General features: G+C 36.8%; 1 protein-coding gene across 11 annotated transcripts in view; it reads right to left on the minus strand.

Annotated features, from left to right (window-relative positions):
* The window catches only part of LOC131072098 (sphingoid long-chain bases kinase 1), a 94,666-nt gene extending 79,362 nt beyond the window's left edge, over nucleotides 1–15,304 (minus strand). Inside the window, exons 1-6 of one of the 11 annotated variants that reach the window (XM_058008145.2) lie at nucleotides 15,040–15,304; nucleotides 14,877–14,967; nucleotides 14,521–14,581; nucleotides 13,668–13,776; nucleotides 12,647–13,235; nucleotides 12,069–12,437 (exon numbers count right to left, since the gene is read on the minus strand). In XM_058008145.2, the coding sequence (XP_057864128.1) occupies nucleotides 12,069–12,437; nucleotides 12,647–13,099 (822 nt within the window). In that variant the 5' untranslated portion in view covers nucleotides 13,100–13,235; nucleotides 13,668–13,776; nucleotides 14,521–14,581; nucleotides 14,877–14,967; nucleotides 15,040–15,304. Of the gene's footprint in view, nucleotides 1–12,068; nucleotides 12,438–12,646; nucleotides 13,236–13,667; nucleotides 13,777–14,520; nucleotides 14,582–14,672; nucleotides 14,692–14,776; nucleotides 14,968–15,039 lie in introns of those variants that run through there. The other 10 variants (XM_058008141.2, XM_058008147.2, XM_058008146.2 and 7 more) reach the window with 10 other exon arrangements.
* Between the last annotated feature and the right edge of the window lie 6,634 nt (nucleotides 15,305–21,938).

A 21,938-nucleotide genomic window follows, 5' to 3' on the forward strand; every position in this document is an offset into this window, starting at 1 on the left:
TCGCCCCATTGCAAATGGGGACCCATGTTTTTGCTTTTTAGGGTTTGTTTTTTGGTCTTTTAGGGTTTTGTTAGTTAGCCTTTGCATTTTGAGTGCTGTCGGGGAGATCAATTGGATAGCAAGTCCGGCTTGAGTGATGTCCTGATCCTGAAATTTGGCTAAGTCTGGAATGTCCTGATCCTGAAATTTGACTAAGTCTGGAAACTGAAAAACCTCAAGAAACTAGATTTTGCAATATAACTCCTGGAGGTCTGAAACCACTCTCAAACATCCTGAAAGTATATATGGAATATAACTTAAAGTATAAGTCACTTATACTTAAATGTTATATTCCATAAAAATTATCCTGATAGAGAGTTCAAAAAGTCAAATTTCGCTCCTGTCCTTCACTGAGGATCCAAAGCGAATTTCGCTCCTGTCCCTCTCCAAGGGACCAAGGCAAAGCGCTCCTGTCCCTCACCAAGGGTCCAAGGCGAAAAGGCTTATTTGAGTCATTCCTGGCCTTGTTTGGTCAAATTGAAACATCAAAGACACAATGAAGGACGAAATGAGCATGATAGAGCATCCAGACTTGACAATGATGATGAAGTTTTTTGCCTAGAAGGTCAAATTTGCTCCTGTCCCTCACTGAAGGACCAAAGCGCTTTTCTTTATATGCACAATTTTAGACCTTTTTTGGACATTAACTTTTATTCATAGCATGAAGTAAGGTGAAATCTTCCCTAGCAAAGGAAATTTGAGATGAAAATTGTAGTGATTTGGCCTTGAGGACAAAAATCGCTCCTGTCCCTCACTGAAGGACCAGAGCTTGAATTCCAAATTTGCATTATCCTTGCAAGATTTAAGTGATTTTACGATTTGAAGAGGTCAAGGGAAGTATGTTTTGCTCGTTGAATATAACTTGAATGGGCCACAATGGAGAAAATCAACCTAAGTAACTAAAGAGCTCCTGTCCCTCTCCAAGGGACCAGAGCGATTTTCTCACAAGGCAAATTTTGGGCAAAGGTAAAGCGAGTTTCAAGTTTGAAATGAATGAAAAGGGGCGTGATTGGTACAATGAAGATAATTTCGAAAGCTAGCAAAACACAAGCTCATAGTTGCAAATTCGCTCTTGTCCCTCTCCAAGGGACCAGAGCGAAATCTTCAAAATGCCTAAGTGCCTAACATTTTGAAATGCTATTTCTTGTTGCCAGGACTCAAGATGAAGTGGGGAGTGATGTTCTACGTCTAGAAAGTAATTCGAGGTTGATATGATCAAGAGTTTGTGCAATGAACCAAAAGTCGCTCCTGTCCCTCACCAAGGGACCAGGGTGAAAATGCCTTAAGGCAAGCTCCTTCCAAAGATGGAATAAATCAAACTCAAGATTCCAAACGAAAATGCCATTTTGGACATCCAAGATAAGACTTTGAACGTAAAAAGCAAGAAATACAAGGCCAAAATGCTAAGGCGCTCTTGTCCCTCTCCTAGGGACCAGAGCGAGGTTCTTAACAAAGTGATATTCTTCTCATTGCTTAGGCGCCAATACCCTTCAAATTACATTAAAATGCCAAATTCGCTAAAAACTTAAAATATTTTAATTAAATTGGCATTTAATAAGGGTGCGTTGGTATTTAATAATTAATTTAAGCCTTGGAAAATCAAAATTTTTAATTATAAAGGCATTTAAATTAATTATTAAATTAAAATTCAAAATGGGAGCGCTTAAGGTATCATTTTAATGTTTTGGGGCAAGTCGGCCTTCTCCTTTTATTAATTTTGTTTATTTTTTGTTCTATTTTACCAAGTCGGCCTATGGATAATGAGATGGTGAGCGCCTATATAAGAGAGGTGTGTTGAGCGATTTTAATCCATCATTCACTCATCATTTCAAATGCGATTTGGAAGGGCAAAGAAGAGGTGCAAAATCTAGCTTGTGTGGAGCGAATTTCTACCAAGTGTGGAGACTAAGGAAGGCGAAATTCATCTTGAAGGCTATTGGAGAGGCGTATTTCTTGCTAGATTGGAGGATAAATTCCAAATGTTTTGAAGGTGTTGAAGGCTAGAGGTGGTGGAGTTGATGCTTGTGAAGACTAAAGGGGGCGCATTTTTGCTAAAGGGAGTCTTGATCTACATTTTTCCTAGCAAAATTCATCTATTTTTACATCATTTCTTAGAGTTAATTCCCAAGTGGAGGTATGGCGTAATCACCTTGGCACCATTTTTTTGAAGATTTAAATTTTGCTTTGAAAATCCTAAATTAGGAAATGATAACTCAAGATTTATCATGAAGTTTCCTAATTAAAATCTTGAATCTTCCTTTTAAAGTTTAATTTTTAGATTTCAAGATATATTACTAATTGTGAAATGTTGTGTAGGTATCAAGATGGCGACTCCAAGCTCGAAAGATCTACAAGTCGGAAGACTCTCCTCAAGGAAAATCAAGCCAAATCAAGGACGATCAAGCAAGGACAAGGATGACCTTCTTCAATCCAGTCTAGCATCGACAAGGACGGCCTTCTTTGGACTAACGTCATCAAGGGCAACCTCTTCCAATCCAGCATTCCAAGGCAAGGTACATCATCATCCTGCAAATCAAGGACACGAAGTTAGAACAAGGGTTCGTTGAAGAAGCAAATAGTTCCAGATGAATTAATTAAAGCTAGCTTCTCAACAACATCAAGTTGAATATCTACCAAGTTACAAGTGTCAGATGAGGTGGCATCCCAGTCATCACTCCTCCAGTCAGTGTGGTCCACCTCAACATGTCCAAATTCAATGTACCTAACTCATGGAAGGTGGCACAAACTCCGATGTACCTACCCCAGCTATCCATTGGTGGAATTTTCTAGAGAGGACATGTGTCCAAGCAATACAATTTTATCATTGGTCAAGCATTAAATGTTATGTAATGGTTGTAACAAACCCTAATTAGGGTTTTCATTGTTGAATCTTGGCCATTGATCTCGAATTGATCTAAGCCATCGAATTGTATTGAAGGCACTATATAAGCCCTGGCATTTCATTTTGTAAAGGCAATTAGCAATAGTTAGAATATAGTTAGGAATAGTTGGAAGCAGTTAGAAGATAGAGAGAGAATAGCAATTAGAGTAGAGTAGAGAGAGAAGGCAAAGATTGTTGCCAAGATGTTGTTGTAAGAGACTTGTAACTTCATTGAAGAAATGGTGAAATTTATGGGTCGATTCGACAATTTGCATGGTCTTTATACTTCTCATATTTGATTTCGTGTTATTAGATGAATGGAAGAAATGTGCTTAATTGATGGTGGAATTCGTATATCCATACTACTAGCAGTTTGTTGCTTGCAGACTTGCCTTGCGTAGTCAACTGGAATCATTCAGCTTAAGCTTAACTTCAATTGTCGCTTCTTCATTGATATGCATCAACCTGATGGTGTCTATGCCTGCAGTGATGATTTGAACATCATAAAGCTTTCCTTCGAAGATCGCACTAGCCTTGTGGAGATGGTCCTGCGATGTCAAAACAAGACCTAGTTAGAATTTCATCAAAGATCAATCATTGCTCCTACATTCCTTAATATTAGGATTAGATTCTTTCCTCACCCTCCTCTTTTTTCCTTTTTTTCAAATCAAAGCTAGTAAGAGCCTGTGTTCCAGAAATATTCAAAGCAGATCAGACGTTCAATCATCAAATGTAAGTCCCCCTTGTGATTCCAGCAAATCACATCATACCACAAAGAGCTTATCCACACGTAGAGACCCTACATACAAGAACCTTGAAGTCATCCTGATTGATCCTTTTTCGCGACATCTTCAGCAATCAGAGGCTTTATTCAAGAGAGGATAAGGTACCCTTGGGTATTTTATTCTGTGTTTGATTGTGTACAAAATACACGTCAACACTTAGTAAGGATGTTTTATCCCTAAGTTGTGGTATTATGCCCAATTATTTAACCATTGTTAGAGGCTTACAGCTGTCGCAAAATGAGTTTGGGCATTCAGTCATTTGTGATTGAAGAAAGTATTAGACCCTTACCAAGCAATTGGGGAAATCCAATAGTTGAAGGATCAAATTCGCAATTTTAAAATTTACCAAGGCATGTTATCCCAAATTCAAATAAAGGAATTATTGGACAGCTATGTTACATGTTACTGAGTGATCCCTTAAGGATCTCAATGTCTACCCAACTAGGCCAAGTAACAATCCGCTGACGGGAGTGCACCAAGAGTAAACAAGAAGCATCCCTACAATCCCAAGTCCCCTATGGGTACACAGAAGTCCCCATCGCCCCGAGTTCCTTTAGGGTAGAGATGTCAATGTACCCACAAGGAACCTAGGGCTGCAAGGACATGCCCTATCCGCTCTCGATGCACTAGTACCCACAATGAACACAAGGCAACAAGGACATGCCCTTGATTCTCTCATTCACTCCCACGACCTCCAAGCACAAATTTTTTTTAAAAACATCAAAAACAAACAAAAAAAACATCAAAATTGAACCTTAAAAGTGCCTCCATCACTAAAATACGCCCATTACATTTCTTGTTTGACAAAAACAAACATTTTTTTACACAAACCCATTCATGTTTGGCAATTTTTGCATTTTGGAAGACTGGTTGTATTTTTTGAAGGATAAGGATTGAAAAGTGCCAAAGGGACGTATCTAGCTTGCACAAAGGACAACCATTTGTCTAAGATAAGTAGTTATATGCATAGATGGACTACTCGCCGAAAACTCGACGAGTTTCAAAAACTCGCCGAGTTTTTGAGCCTGGCGAGTAGTTACCACTTCTACTCGCCAAAAAACTCACAGAGTTTTTGCCAAAAACTCACAGAGTTCTTGCCAAGTTTTTGGCGAGTTTTTGGCAAAAACTCTGCGAGTCCGTGAAAAAAACTCGGCCACCTGGGTCTTTTAGCCGAAAACGTTAAAAAAGTAATACATTTTTTGTTTTTTGATTGTGTTTTGGGCTGAGAAGGGGGAAGTGGACTTGTAGTAAGTTGCAAGGTGATTTGGAGTGCTTTTTGAGGGATTTGAAGGGGATTTGAAGGGAAAATCAAATTCCCAGGTAAGTTTTTGCATTTTTTTCTATGCTTTTTTAAAACAATTTGTTTATTTTTTGTTGCATTTAGATGGATTAGAAATGATTCCTAGGTAATCTAAATCATTTCTAAGTTATTTGCACAAGATTTAACACTACATTTGACAAGTTTTGTTGAATTTTCACAATTTTTTTGAAGAATCTAGTTTTCAAAAAAAAACTCAAACCCTACTTTTTTTGAAAAAAAACTTTGAATGATGTCTAAATTTATTTAAACTAATGTAGATACTAGATAGTTTGCTAAATTGTTTAACTAAAATGTTAATTTTTTTTTTCACTTTGTATGTGTAGGTTAAGTAAGCATTAATCATGGCAAGGGAGCAATGGCCACTAGATCCATGCCCATCTGGATATATAGGCACCCGTCCTAGAGGTGCTAGAGATGGGGCATGGAGGTATGCCTATGAGGGACCCGATCCTGGGTCAGTTATATGCATAAAATGTGAGAAAATACTTTATGGGGGCATCAATTGCCTCAAATACCACCTTGCAGGAATAGATAGGCATGATGCTAGAGCATGCCCTGCGACCAATGAAGAAATAAAAAGACAAATGAATGCCCTACTTGCAGTTGGGGAAGAGAAGAAATTGCAAAGGGAGAGGGCAAAGCTAGCCATGAGATCAGCCATAGCTGAATCTCAAGGTGTTTATGTTGACCTTGAAGAGGAACAAGAAGCACTTGAGGGCATAGTGGGCTCTCGGCGTGGCCCACGTATCCGCAAACCCACCATCAGCTCCTACTCGCCCATTGCTTCTGCTTCCTCTAGTAGAGTACCTGGCACTGCTCCAGTTCCATCACCACGAGCAGGGTCCATGGGTGATTATTTTGTGCCCAGAAACACACCTGGAGCACAACCATCATTAGAGGCCACTGGATGGAATAAGGAGCTACATGAGAAAATTGACATTGCAGTTGCTGATTTTTGGTACTTCAACAACATTGCATTCAATGTGGCGGAGAATGCTTATTGGCTGAATTTGGTGACTGCTATGACAGTTTCAGGAAAGGGGTACAAGGCCCCTTCTCGCAAGGATTTGAGTGGGAGGTTAGTAAATTATTACATAGTCCACTTGATTTCATTTTTAATTATTTTTTAGATTTCTTGTTTATTAAATCAAAATTGTGTACTAAGAACTAATTTCACTTTGCACTTACAGGTTGCTCACAATGGCAGTTGGTAGGGCAAGAGAAGTGATGGAGGATCAAAAAATTGATTGGGCAAATTATGGCTGCACCATTCTTTCTGATGGGTGGACAGATGACAAGAACCGCACCATCATCAATTTTTTGGTCGCTTGCAAGGACAATGTAGTGTTCTTGAAATCTGTTGATACCTCCAACAAGGTGAAAAATGCAGAAACATTGGCTGGAATGTTGGAGCATGTCATCATGTAGGTGGGGGTAGAGAATGTGGTGCAAATCATCACAGATAATGCAGCAACATATGTGTCAACAGGTAGAATCCTTTTGAATTATCACCTTTAGGCATTAGCAATATTCTCATTTATTGTGGGCTTTGTTTTACTTGGTTGTCGTTGCATATTTCTTAAGAATAAATTCTTCTTTTGCAGGAAGAATCCTCGAAGAGAGGCACCCCACTCTTTTTTGGACACCTTGTGCAGCACATGTCCTTGACCTTCTTTTGGAGGACATAGGAAAACTTGAGTGGGTGACTCCAGTTGTGGAAGATGCAAGGAGGATCACCAAATATATCTACAATCACCCTTGGGTCCTAAATTTGATGAGACAACACACGCAAGGGAAAGATTTGGTGAGAGGTGGTGTCACAAGGTTTGCAACGATTTTCTTGACGTTGCAAAGCATTCTTGCTGCATTGACTTCTTTGAAACAAATGTTTGTGAGTGGAGAATGGCTTAACTCACCTTATTCAAAGAAGCCTGAAGGAGAGGCTGTCACATGCATAGTCTTCAACAACCAATTTGCACAAATGGCTGCAGAGATTGTGAAGGTTGTTACTTCAAAACTTTAATTTTTAAATTTTAGTTATTCTTGATTCAAGCCTCTCATTACTAATTTGTAACTTCATTATTTAAATTTTGATCTTTTTGTAATTTGTATTTTTCAATTGTAGGTGTTAGAGCCCTTGGTTCGAGTTCTTCGCTTGGTGGATGGGGATAAAACCCCAATGGGATATCTTTATGAGGCCATGGATAGGGCCAAGGAGTCTATCAAAAATTACTACAAGGGGGTAGGCTCAAATTTGATCCCATTTGGGAAATTGTTGATAGGAGGTGGAACAATCAGCTCCACCAACCCATTCATGCAGCAGGGTACTTTCTCAACCCTCGTTTTAGGTTCGAGGGTTCTTACTCAGATTCAAATGGAGAAGTCATGGAGGGCCTCAGTACATGCATTGAGAGGATGGTACTTGATGTTGAGGAGAGAGACCTCATTGTGAGTGAGCTCCAAAATTATGAGGGAGGAAGGGGTAAGCTATTCTCTTCAGAGCTGGCTAGGAGAGGAAGAACCACTCAAACCCCAGGTATAACATTTGCCATTTGGATTTTGGGATCTAAAGACTAAAATGATTGATAAATTATGTTTTCTTTGTTCTCTTTGCTTTCTAACTTTTCCATTTTATTTATTTTGCAGATGCTTGGTGGCAAAATTGGGGTGGAAACAACCCACATCTCAAAACATTTAATATTTTTTATTGAAGTGGGCAATGTTTAGGAAGGCAATTGATTGTGGGGGGCAAATCAAGGATGTAGAATTTATTCCCAAAATCCTCACTGATTCCATGGAAATGGTGGATCCTGATAATGTTGTCCAAATCATCACAAAAAAAGTTAAAATTTGCAAGGCAACAAGTGCTTTAGTTAAGGAAACGTACAAGCAAATTATTTAGAAACCAAGTATCGAACATTCCCTTCACTTGGTGATGCAAGAAAATGGCACTCAAATAGAGTGGGTGAAAGCCATCCATTGAGGGTGAGAAAATCCAAATGTTTGTGACTTTCTCAACCTGGAGGACTTTGTGACATTCATTTGTGTAAGCATCAAGTGAAATCTGAAAAACAAAAAGGAAATTTAAGACACAAAGGAAGAAATAAATATTATCAATAGCAATTAAAAATTGAGATAAGCTTAAGAATAGAAACAGATTATAAATATATAGATGCATAAACATACCACATAGAAATTAAGTAATTGCTCATAGAAAGTAACTTAATTGCATTTCCTTTTAAGAATAATTAATACAAATTTCATATAGCTAATTAGAATGGCTTGCAAATAGGAAGGATGACCGGCATTTCTAGTGCATGAAAGGTGAAGAACTGAAAATTCCTTCATCAAGTATGCCACCTCAAGATGTAGCGCTCATGGGCCGTGAAGCATATAAGTGCTCCTGGGCTTGGTGAGAAAGGCAATCCTTATGCTTCTTGTCAAGCATGTCACCCCAAGATAGATGGATTGAAGATCCTACCATGCTCGTGGGTTGCGAGGCAAATGAGTGCTCTTAGGCTTGATTGAGGAGGAGGATGCGCCTCCAAGGTGGACTTAGGGATTGAGTGGGCTAAGATTGTACCATATACGTGGGCCAAGAGGCAAATGAGTGCTCTTGGTCTTGAGGGACTCTCAAGTACACCAACCCGAGATGCAACACTCATGGTTCAAGAGGCGTATGAGTGCTCCTAGACTTGAGGGTGTTCCCAAGTATGCCACCCCAAGATGGATGGGCGAGGATCCACCATGCTCTCACAATACAAGGATAACCAGCCTTGAGATTGTGGTTTACAAACGTTTCTAACAAATTCCTAATGCGATTGCTATAGGAATACGCCTTGGAATAATTATTAACATTATTAATGCATTTTGAATCAAAGTGAAATATGAATGATGTTTATATGAGTGCATATGTTATCATGAAATGTTGATATTTATCTTAAAGCTTTAGATGTTACCATATGTTCTTACTTTTTAATGATTATTTACATTGTTTCAAGACCTAAACCAGGATTATCTTAAAAATATTACATTTGACAATATTTTTATTAAAGTTATGCTTATAAATAAATTACCTTCTTAGAATTAAATGGAAATAGTTATTTTAGGGCAAATAATAGTAACATCCCAAAAGGGGGCATTACATTTTTTTTATTATTTTAATATTTGTAAACTTTAGTACTTCCCATTCTTTTGCGTTTTTTACTTTTAAGTTATGTTGGCTTTTTCTCCAATTTCAACAAGTTGCAAGTTTTTCTTCGACTACATAGACTTGAAATACATACTTCCTTTATCCACTCAATGAATCATATCCAGTTGGCTGCAAAAATGGAAAAAGAATTGGTTTATATCCATTCCAACTTGCATCTCCTATCACATAAGGAAGATGAATACAAGGAAGGGGCAATGAAAAATTGGGATATAGCTCCTGGATGTACCAACTTGGATGCATCTATTGTACAGCTTGCTAGAGTTGATGTAGGCGATAACGAACCAAGTGATGACCTCAATCTAGATTAACAAAAAATTTATTGAATTATTTTCAAATATTGTAATTGTAATGATTTTCATTAGAATCTTCTTGAATGTATATGATATATGACATAATATTGAAATTTTAAACTATCAATTGACAGTTATATGTATATGTATATGTATACGTATACATATACATATATGTATATGGATATGGATATGTATATGGATATGTATAAGTATATGTATATGCATATGTATGAGTGTCATACTATGTACCAAAACCCCATATCCATATCCAACCCTGTACCAAAACCAACAACTTAGTTGGACACGATAATCATGTGGGAATTACTACCTTTCAAAGATTTGATCCATGCTCAAAAATTCCTCTAGACCATACAAATGGTTTTCGATATGCTCATAATTGAGGTGTTTAAATCCCATTATTACACCAAAGCACATGAGGTTTACATTAATTTAAGCAATCAAGTTGTGTGTAAAGCTACAACCTATACATTTCCAAACAAACAAAAAAGATGTCCAAGAGTACCTCTATTATCCTAGAAATTATGTTTGACATGGAAATAAGTATGTAGGCAACAATGGGAGAAAAAGAACAATGAATGAAGACTCCTAATAATCCCCATGGGATATAGAAAATGGTCAAAACTTAACAAAAAAAATCAGGCAGCTTTTACCTTAGTTTAGCCAAATCCTGCTTAAGCTTCTACACTATCAATCTGAAGAAGAAATTGTAATTATGAAAGGATGTTTATGATTATAAGAATTTCTATATTTTTCTCTTCTACCTGGATCACATTCCTGCTTAAACCTCTACACAAGTAATCTGAACAAGAAATTGTAATTATGAAAGAATGTTTATAATCATAAGAGTTTCTATATTTTTCTCTTCTACCTACATCGCATATCTAGTGTTACATATACATTTCTCAAAATATAGGTATCCTAGTTTTCTTGCTAGACACGATCGTGATAATCTGTTGAATAGGGTTTTCCACTAGGGGAAACACTAAGTTTTCTTGAACATCTCAAAGGCATATGAATTATGAAGACTACATGGGTCAATCTCGAATGAGATCTTTAAATCAGTATTTGAGCTGTTTTGAAGAGCATTATCTACCTTCTGTCCTAGTTAATAAATAAATTATTATCTTATACCAAAAAAACATTTCCTAACCTTGACATCTCTTATTTTAAGATCAACATATCTTTAAATGCTTTTTAACTACCATGCTAACACATTCTAGCAAATTATGAAACAAATTGTTTTCCCACAACCCTTCATTCATTCCTGGAATACCCTCTCAACTAGACATGGTACAAAAAAAAAATGTTGTAACAGTAAATATATAAACAGAAGATTTCTGAATTTTATTTGTCAATAATAACATTTATTCACTTGTTATGGGACTGTAAATGTATTTCATCCATGCTGTACTTCATTCTCTTCCATGTAATATACACATTCTTATATCTGGGAACCATATATGATATAGGTATCACATGATCACACTCGCAGCATCTAGACTTTATTTTTAAACCCAAAACCTTTATAGAGCAGATCGGGAAATTATATTCCAACACTCTTAACTGTAAGGCAATAATAATACATTATTTTGAAGAAAGTTTCCCAAAGAAACTCACATACAAATATTATAGGTTTCCTAAACCTTAAAAGGGAAGTTCATTTATAAGCTGCTACAGTACTAGATTTATATAAACACACCAATAAATATTGTGGCCTTGGGCATTTTCAGGCATCTAAGCATATTTTGAATCTCAATTTATCTGTGGTCCTCTATAACTCCCATCCAAGTTCTCACATTTTACTGCTCAATTTCCCTCATTATATTATGATATGGTGATAACATTTATGAAAAGTTTCAAACCAAATCACAATTGGAGCCAATGAAACATTTCTTCTTGAAAGACCTGTTCCATAATCAAATCCATGGGATTTGTACCATGTATTTGAGTATCATTTAGATTGAAAACGCAATGCAGCCCTCATCTTCCATTGATTTTATGCTAAATGCAAGCTCTTGCTAGTAACCAAGTAAAGGAGGCTATCTTAATCTAGTTCTTGTTCCTATGGATTAAAATACTGCTAGTAATTGCTTTTTTAAAATTTGTACAAATATAAGCACAATGAATCTTCACCAGAAACAAGCAGTAGATACATGGTTACTCAAATGGGCGCCTTACAAGGACTTGGAGTTATGAGTTTAAAAGTTCCACTTAAATGCAAAACCTTTATGTGCTAATGCACATTCTAAATAGGCTCAGTCGCTCAACTGCATGCCAAGTAGCAATATCAACATGATAGGAAAGCACTCATTAATAAAAATTATAAATCATATTGGTAATTAAATTGCAAAAAACAAGAAAAAACAAAATATATTTTTCGTGTTTTACTGAAACGCACTGCATAAATGTATTTGTAAGTGATAAAGAGAATTTTCAAAGAGTATAGCAGAAAACCCCAACAAAGATGCAACACTGAGAAAACAACCTCAATAATATCCTTTCTTTAGGTACTGACCTGAAATATTGGATGCACTTTGTTGTAAAACACCTTACTTGACCTACCACGTCCTGAGCGGGGATTAAGTATCACAAGCATTGAAGGGGGAATTTTGCATCTAACTGCTTGTCTAGGAGCAAAATCTCTTGCATCCATATATGATCCCTGTTGCTTAGATGATAAGAGAGGATGTGGTAAGCAGTTGACATATAGTTGCTGCTCAGCAAAGGCATTAACCCACCGTAGTGCATCCTCAGGATTTGAAGCCAAAAAGTGAAGATCTTTCAGTTTTCTCTGAGATTTTCCAAATGCACCTGGCAACCATGATGTCTTTACCAATGGACATGAATGCACCGTAAAACGCCTAACTCCCTCATTGTAGGAAACCTGTTTATAAAGGTTTAAATCTTAACATCAGGAAAAATATACTACTTGTAAGAACAAAATATTTTATTGATAAATGAAAATTTATATTTGATTAAAAGAGAAATATTATTGCACACGAAGGTTATACCATTACACAGAAAACAACATTAATATGCTAAATGATACGACATGGTTATAGGTGCCAACATTTATACAGAAAAGAAGCTTACAGCAATGATGTCACTAAGATCAAGGCAATGTGAACCCCAAACAAATGCCTTGATTGTGAGCTTTGCATCAACCTCAGCCTTATCTGTTTTTGAATTTGACAATTGATTGTCGAGAGCTGAACCTGAGTTTTTCTTATCAGGTACCAGCTTTCCAGAAATACACAACTGTCCCAATAAATCAGAATTTTCATCTCCAATATCAATTCTGTGTTCACGTACTTTTGAATGTGCTGAATTCTCAATTGATATACTAAGTTCTTTTTTCTTGGAGGACTTCACTCTGCCATGCCTGTCAGAAGTGATTGCTGGAGAAGAATTTTGCCCAGATGTCACCTGAGAAGAATGAATGTTTCTTGGAGGCTCTGATATTGCATGGCGATGATTTTGTGACAATGCTCCCAAGGGGTTAATTTTTTGGGAAAGAGCCCCAATCTTTCCCAATGGACTCCGCATTTCTTTTCTGCCAAAATTATAGAGCAGAAATCACTCCTTCCTGGAATGATAGAGGTGCCTAGTTGGACTCTCTTAACCCACCCACATATTAAGAACTCCACTTGTAGCGACAACAACTTTTGATTGATTTTTCGCACTGCAATTGTAAAATTCACAATACATTTCAAATGCATAGCCCAGAAAAAAAACAATGTTAATTATATTACAGAGACTACATCGGCACATGAAACTAAATGGAAATAAACCACTCGTGAATTTTAAACATACATAACTTGAATGACAGATAGAAATAGAATAGCAAGTATAGAAACACCAGAATATCGTCATCCAAAAAATGGGATAGGCTTAAAGGTACTCCATTTGAAATGGGTTATGGGAGTATATGACTCTACCTTACAACAGCATCAAGAAAACTCTAGAACGCAGGTAAACCTAGATCATAACAATGGAACCTTATTTCATCTTAAATGAAAATTGCATTGTACTATAGCATCAACCAGGTACTTATTCATCCCAGTTCCTAAAATTACAGGCATTCAACTTTCCATTTCCAGTGTAAGGTAAGTACAGTGATTAAGGGAGATAGACAGTCCTATATACTGCAGCCAATGCAATCTCCAAAGCAACACAGCACAATTCTGATTTTCGGTTTCCCCTTCCAGCTTTACCACAACCACCTATCAATCATTAATAAAAAGCCATATAAGAACTGACAAAATATTTTCTTGCCTTGAACCTCAACTAGCCATTATCCGAATGTTTAAAAAATAAAATAAAGAATAATCTAACAATGCAAATATACATTTTGGATTTCACACAACTCAAAGCATATGCCCACATATGTCTAGATTCAATTTGAGCAGATGCTAAATTTTGACTTTCAATCAAGTAGCTTGCACAAGCCATAAACAAAATAAAAAAAATGCATTGGTTGTTTCTATGGCAGACCAAGCATCTTGGATATACAATCTAAAAATCATTATTTGCTTCCTATATAGAGAAAAGATATACATGGGGTTTTCCAAAGATAGACCGTAGTATAAGACAACAACAGTGCCTATGCAATACCACGATCTCCACCATTTCTCACAATTAACCTCAATTATTCAAGATATACTTTAAATAATCATATCCTGAAAACAAACACAAACAACCAACTTCACTTTCATGCAGGGAGAATGCACATGCTCATATCAGTTTACCATTGATTTAGCATTGGAAATAAAATGCACATTCTCCTGACAAACTAGAGCCTTTACCATACAATTCGTTTTCATTTTACAAGAATACACTGGCCTTTCAAAAAAATATAAAGCAAGCAGCAGGAGGAACACAAGGATCTCTAACGTTGCATACAATTATGCTCAAATTTTCAAATCAATCTTTATCAAAATACAACCTAGCGCATATGATAGCCTTACCTTAGCCCAAACAGATACAAAATGATCCCCAAGCGCTAAAGGCCGCATACCCACAATCCCCCTGCACAAACAGACGAATAGACACACCAAACGAATTTAAATTAGAGAGCTCCAAACAATTATCATTTCAAGAAGTTGGAAACCAACCCTACCAAAATTCCAGCTCGTTAACCGAGAAAACAGAAAAATTCAGACACATTTCGCCCCATTCCACACAAAAACAATAATTAACAGAAGTGACAGAAGAAGGGTTTACAACAATCTATCTGACAGGCCACAACTACTCTCAGGTTGCAGTAAATTTTCCACACGTTTCGCTCTCGAAAAAATAAAACAAGCTATTCGTACTCAATTACTTCAACTAATTCAGCTGACAAGCAAATTTAAGGTGTGTGACGGAGATCGAGACGGGCAGGGAGCTTAAATCCTTATTACACCTGCAGAAGACTAATCAAAATAAATGCATATTAGATCAAATCGAATCAAATGGACAAGTAAAAAGAAAAAAATGAATTGAACCTGCAGAATGTCAAATCCGATGAAACGTATGTTGTGATGTGATCCTCCGTACTCAATAATGAAGTGGCTCAGCAGGAAAACAGATTCAAACCACGGAAAGAAAAAAAAGAAAAAAAAATCGATGACTCTTGTCGTTATTATTATTACTGTGTAGGTATACATACATAATCTTTTAATTCTGATTATATTTTCTCCTGCTTTGCGATAAGCATTGCGTTTGTTTTTGCAGGGAATTATATAAAATCAAACCCAGGGTTTGGATTCCGAATTTATATATTAAATAGCAGGCTCAGTTTTCCTGCTTAATTAAGTGTGACCGTCCACCAATTCAGACCGGCTTGGCCGGTGGCCGCGCCTGATAATTCGTGCTGCTTACCGCCTGGTACGGTGACTTTCTTTTACGTTACTAGACTGCCCGCGATTGACGGAAAGTTTTCATCGTGGTAAATATTTACTTTTTGGCAGTTTGCGTTGACGTCGTTTTATTACTGCTTATGTTCTATGACTCTCGTCAATTGACTGGAATTTGATTCGAGCGTTTGTTATCAGCGATGAATTTTAATTTCCATTAATCACAATGCCGTTGGAAAATGTTTAGACGAGGCTATTTTCATCTGAAGAGATTTTATTAGATTCTCATGAATTAAATCATGTTTGTTTGTTTTTTTAAATATTTCAACACATTTAGGTATCCAAGCTTGATTTCACGTAACGTTATATAAGTCTTATTTTGCACGTTATTATGACCTAACGAATATACGTAGCATAATAATTTATTTTTAAAAAAGTTTGGAAAGACTTGTACTAGAAAGAGATAAGATAGATGTGCTAGATAGACAAGATGGAATATGGAGGGAATCTCTCTTCTTAGATGATCTAGGTGGAATGGATGGCATTCGATCTTTGGTTCAATCTAAGATTTATATCCTTACATCTAGTAGTAAAATGATCTTATAAATTATATGAAATTTCTTATTTAAAAAAAATATTAGGATTACTTAGAATTATAGTTAAAGTGTTATTAAATGGTCACCAATTTAAAATTAAATTTAATAAATTTATTATATAATTTTAAGAATTGCTTTTGATTTGTGTATGTCTTATTATACAATTTTTTACTCTAAATCAAATTATTTTAAATAAAAAGTTTGTTTTTTTTATATTTGAAGTAAAGAAAATGGGAGCAAGCCTGCAAACAAGGAGTCATGAATAACTAGCAAGACTCGAGAAAATGCCCATATTAGGGAAAATTATAGAGAAATAACAGCCCTACTAACCCATACGTGTGTGGGTTAAGCAGGAGACAAGGCTTCAGTCTATGAATCCTTCTGCATATCAACAGCTCAATTTGCCAACTGGTCTACATCATTAGTTCCTTCTCAGAAAATATGAGAGATTTTTCAAATTTTTGAATTCAGCCAACACCATCCAAATTAATAACAATATGTGAGTCTCTCTCTACATGAATTTGACCAAATCCATTCATTCTTCTAGCTTTGGCGTTGATCCAAATTGCATGGAATTTAGCTAAATTGTTAGTGGTCTCCCCAAGTTTCTTTGCCTTGCATCACAAAATCTATCAAATAGAATCCTCGACAATGTAGCTCGCACCTAACGAGCCTAGGTTCCCACGACAAGTACCATCAAAGTTCACCTTTATCTATCCCTCATCTAGAAGCACCCACCGAGTATTTTCTCTTAACTTGGCCTTCTTATCAACACAATTCGTCCCATAAATGGGAGGAACAATCAAGCCAGGCCAGCGATTAGTCATCCTCTCATCCCAGCTTGTGAAGAAGCTCTTATGATGGGATTGGTTGCAAGCACAGTTGTTAGCAGCCTCTATAATTGCATTCTTAATTTTCTTTGGCAACAACTTAACTAACATCTCCTTATCCTGAAAGAGGTGACAATTCCTCTCTTTTCATATTTCCCAGATAACAATCAATGGACAAATTGTCCATGGATTGCTAAATACCACTTCTTTGTTTGGAGTATGCCAACCATTGAAAGTGGGAAGGAGGCTTTGGGGTGGTAGTGGTGGCCACCCAAGCTTTTATACCAAGTTTCTCCAACATTAATTAGCCACATCACAATGAAGAAGGAGATGATCCACCAACTCCTCGTGATTTTTGTAAAGTGGGCAATGAAAAGGGCCAAGGTAGCCAAGCCTACCAAGTCAATCTCAAATGAGAATGTGATAGTGCAACAGTACCTAATTGAAGACACCTACCTTAAGAAGTGAAGCAGTCACCGGTTAGGAGGGACCTCAAAGAGATCGATCTGGACCGGTCAGCAAGAGTAAGCACAACGGAAACACAAAGATATGATGGAGGCAATGCAGAACAGATTTATTTATTTCATGAAAACTGATTACAATCAACCGGTAACAACTGGGTTACAGAAACCGACTCACAAGCCCGCTAAAACATGCTCAAAGTACATAATAGGTCACAACCAGGACCTTCAATCTTAAGATCTATCTTCTACACTCAGTCTAACTACTTGATTGTTACATTCTAATGCTCGATACAATGATTTATATGATCCAAGGGATCCAGTCGACCCAAAAAAGGATCAAAATCCGAAGAACAAGACCTAATGTGTAAAACCAACAAGGTCGACCTCCGACAAGAAATTCCTCTGAAAAATCCAAAGGATGAAGTGTAGGTCGTGGGAAAAGGTTGGCCACACGCTAAGGAACATCGAAATCAACGCTCAAGGCTCTGCAAGCTACGGAAGGGTCCCGATAGATCACAAATGCAAATAGGTCCAGGCAACCGGTAACAGGAAATTGTCAACTGGTAACAGGAAATTGTCATGGAAATCGATAGCGATAACTTGTCGGAAAATGATCCAAACGCTTTGCGGTTTGGGAAAAAGGAAGATGATCAAGTCTTCAAGTATAATCCAACTCCATAGGATTCGGTGAGCCAAATCCAGGACACACAGAAAGAGATATTGAAACTACAAACAGAAAGCAAAACAGATAGGAAAATATTTTTGGTTGATGTAAGATTGCTATGAACCAAGGATGCTCCTGCATCAAGGAGACAAGCTTTATGCCAAATTAGGTGCACTAACCAATTATCCTTTTCTATCACCTCCTCTTTTAATTTTTTACCCAACTTAACTTTGTAATTACTAGACTTATCTGCACACCAACAAATTTGATCATCCTTCTCTGACCATAAAATATTTCGACTAGCCAACAACTTTATGAATGTCTTTATAAGCTCATGAGGGGCTTGGACACCCTAGAACGATCACCAATGTTTAATGTCTCCTCCATCTTCCACATAATTTGCCACACGAGTGCCCCAAAATTTGCATGTCCATTCTCTAATTGCACCAAATCTTGGATTAGTACTCAAGGCCAGAAAACCTTCCCAAGAATCCAACCCAAAGTTAGCCTTCTCACCATTTTCAATATCCCAAGTGATGTGTTTTGTAATAATGTCTTTGCAAGCAAACATGAAGTTCCTAGTGGTCGATCTTGAAATAAGATTTGTGATCAAGAATATATGTGTGGGGATTTGGGAATCAAGATACTTGCTTTAAATAACTGTAGCCCATTTTTTATTTGATTTATAATAAAGGTTCCAAACCAATTTAGCTCCAAGGGCTAATTTCATCAACGTCCAATGCCTAAGACCAACCCCACCCGTGCTTTTAGGGCAACAATGTTTTTCTCATGCCACAAGAGGAATTTTATTATGCTCCTCACTACCATTTAAGAAGAAGGATCACATTTATTTATTTATTTTCTTGCATATCTTCTATGGGAACTTCATACACAACATTGCATGGATAGGGATAGCTAAAACCACTATTTTGAGCAACATGATTCTTCCAACCAATGACAACCATTTACCTTTCCATGACTCTAGCTTTGATTTACAATTATAAAGAATACCGTCCCAAAGACTACTTGTGTTCCTTCTAACAGAGAGAGGAAGACATGAGAATTTGCCTGGAAGCTTACCAATATTGAATCCCAATAGGTTGATGATGTCTCATTACTTGTGAATATCTGTATTGAAAAAGAATATGTTTGATTTGTTCTAATTGATACTTTGCCCATAAGCACTATAATATTTGTCCAATACCATTTTGATACTCTAGCTTCCCTTTTGCTAGCCAGTCCAAAGAGCATAGTATCATCTACAAACTACGGTTATGTTACAAGGGTATCAACACTAGGGACAACCTTAGTAGTGATCCTCCTACCCAGAGCCTTGTTAAACACACCACAAGACTGAGAGGGGGGGTGAATCAATCTGGACGTTCAAAAATTTACTTCAGATCAATCAAACTTCAAACCACGATTAACTTAATACTATAATTATGAAACGTGAAAGCACAAAGAACAACAACCATAAAAACACCAAATTTACGTGGAAAACCCTAAACATGAAAAAACTATGGTGAGAATCACACTCACAATATGAATAATTGATTACAATGTTTAGGCTCAAGGCCAAGGAGATCACTACCCTTGAAAGGACTTGCAAGGCCAAGGCGCACAACCTTAAGGCAAGATATTATTGTATGTTGTTGAGAAGATTGTTGGAATGATATGTTGTCATTTATGTCAACATATTCTTCTGTATTCCAGTGTTGCAGTTTGGTTGGATGAGTTTGTTTTGCAAATGAGTTGATGTAGATTAAAGGGTTTATGGTATATTGTCTGTAGATGGTTCATTCCCATTTCCAGAGGTTTGCATGATGTCTTGATCAAATTATGAGATCCGGTATTGAGGATGTTATTCAGTTGTTCGTGTTATTCGGTATTCTATTTTATGCTCTGTATTGCTTCGAAATTGTAATATCTTTAGTTGTGGATGTGTGGGATGTGTTCTAGATGTTCATGTGTGTCCTCAGTTCGATTGGCTCATGATTTGGAAATTCACAAGAGAATCTTTTAGGTTGACAATCAGTTATGTTGGTATTCTTGAGCTCCAATAGAGAGACGATGATGATCTGAGTTGTTGCGGTTGTTGTGGTGCAATTCATGTTGCTTGTGATATATCTCTAGATCATGTTCTATGCGTATTGGTGGTTTGCATTGATTATTGTGCACATTATTGAAGATTTTCTTCGTCTGGTGATGTTCTTTGTGTTATGTGACATTCTTGGTTGTTGTAGCGTGCTGCGGATGATCAAGACGTAATTGTTGGAGGTGTTGCATGTTTGCAGTATTGATTTAGGTCTAGACTATGTCTTAGCCGACATCGTTTTGGTTCCCATGTATTGTTGTAGCGTGTAAGGTTATTATTTTGTAATTTGTATTGAGGGTTTAGCCGACCTTGTAATATAGGTTGATGTCATGTATAAATGAATGTAATAATCATGTAAGATGTATGTATGCGATATTTGAGAGTGTGTAATGTGTGAACAAGTGATTTGATCTTTCAGAAGTGTGAAGAAGAGAAGAGAAGTGTTGCAAGGAAGACTATGTGTTTAATCGGAACTGTACTCAGGCATATGGAGATGTTATTTTCATACTTCATGTATTCCAGATTGTTATCTGAATACTTTTGTAAGTCAATGAGACTTCCAGTAAGGCAGTGAGCCTTCCCTAAAGGTTGTAGCCATTCTAGGTTTCTTATTTGAGCAGTGAGCTCTGGGCAGTGTGCCTGGATGCATGTGCATTCCCCATTTTAATATTTCATTTGCTCCTAACAGGGTATTATCTCATTGTGGGTGAGTTCCCACTGTGGTTTTTCCCTTAATCGGGTTTTCCATGTCAAAAATCTTGGTGTTATGTGTGTTATTGATGTGGTGTTGTTTCATGTTTTAATTGTTAATTATCAGATTTGATTTGTGGTTTAAGTTGCAATGAATTTTTGTGCAAACCTGATTCACCCCTCCCCCCTCTCAATTTGCTGCATTGTTGTCAACGTATACAAAGGGTTGCACAAGATTCCAAAAGAAACACACCTTCTTTCGGTAGGTGCAGAGGATTAATGGACTAAAATGAACAAGATCTCCTGATCATGAAATTATCCTTGAACCATTAGGTCAAGTGACCAACATCATGACGAAAACATGTGACAACAATCACTATCTTAAGCTCTTCGCAAATTGTCCTTTGCACTTCTACTATACCAAATTTGCTTGCACATTTCACATCCACTTCATATCAATTCACATGCATCCCATGTTTAAACCATACATCTGCACTCCTATATATACAAAATAATTTATTGAAACCCTCAACTAGGTCAACCACAGACAAAATAAACTATATTACATAAATTTGACCATCAAACCTATAACATCAATTGTGATACACTCCAAGATATAAAGAGGACCCAAAAACATCATGACACATCCTTCCCAAATGATTCCAATGATCTACACATGCTAACACATCCTCTAAGGTCGACATTGTTGTCACAAGGATTTGCACTCGATGCCAAGTTGAAAACTCTGCAATCTCGTGCAATATGGGACTACTCTCAGGCTGTGGGTATCCTATGACGAGAGTAGACCTTCAGATTATGGGTTAGCTCCCCCTTAGATAACTTAAAGGACTAAACACTTATCAAGGAAAAGGGTAAGAAATATATGCTTGCAATTTTAAATCTAACACTAACAGGTGATACACCTAAGATAAAAGTTGACAATGTTGTTGAAAGTCACAAAACCAGTCAATTAAAGAAGCCACACTATCTCACAACTCAACTTCACATGCTTGCAAAAATGATTCTTATGAAAGGTTTCAGCTTTTTGATGTTCATAAAAAGGAAAGAAATGATGTTTTCACAATTTTAATGCATCAGAACAACAAACACATTCACAAACATGCACTATAACATGTTGCCTCTTTCATCCAATATTGAAGGAACTCTGATAAAATAAAGGAAAAAACAAAGTATTTTAATCACATGTTC

The sequence above is a fragment of the Cryptomeria japonica genome, chromosome 11 (assembly GCF_030272615.1).
Source record: "Cryptomeria japonica chromosome 11, Sugi_1.0, whole genome shotgun sequence".
Taxonomy (NCBI): domain Eukaryota; kingdom Viridiplantae; phylum Streptophyta; class Pinopsida; order Cupressales; family Cupressaceae; genus Cryptomeria; species Cryptomeria japonica.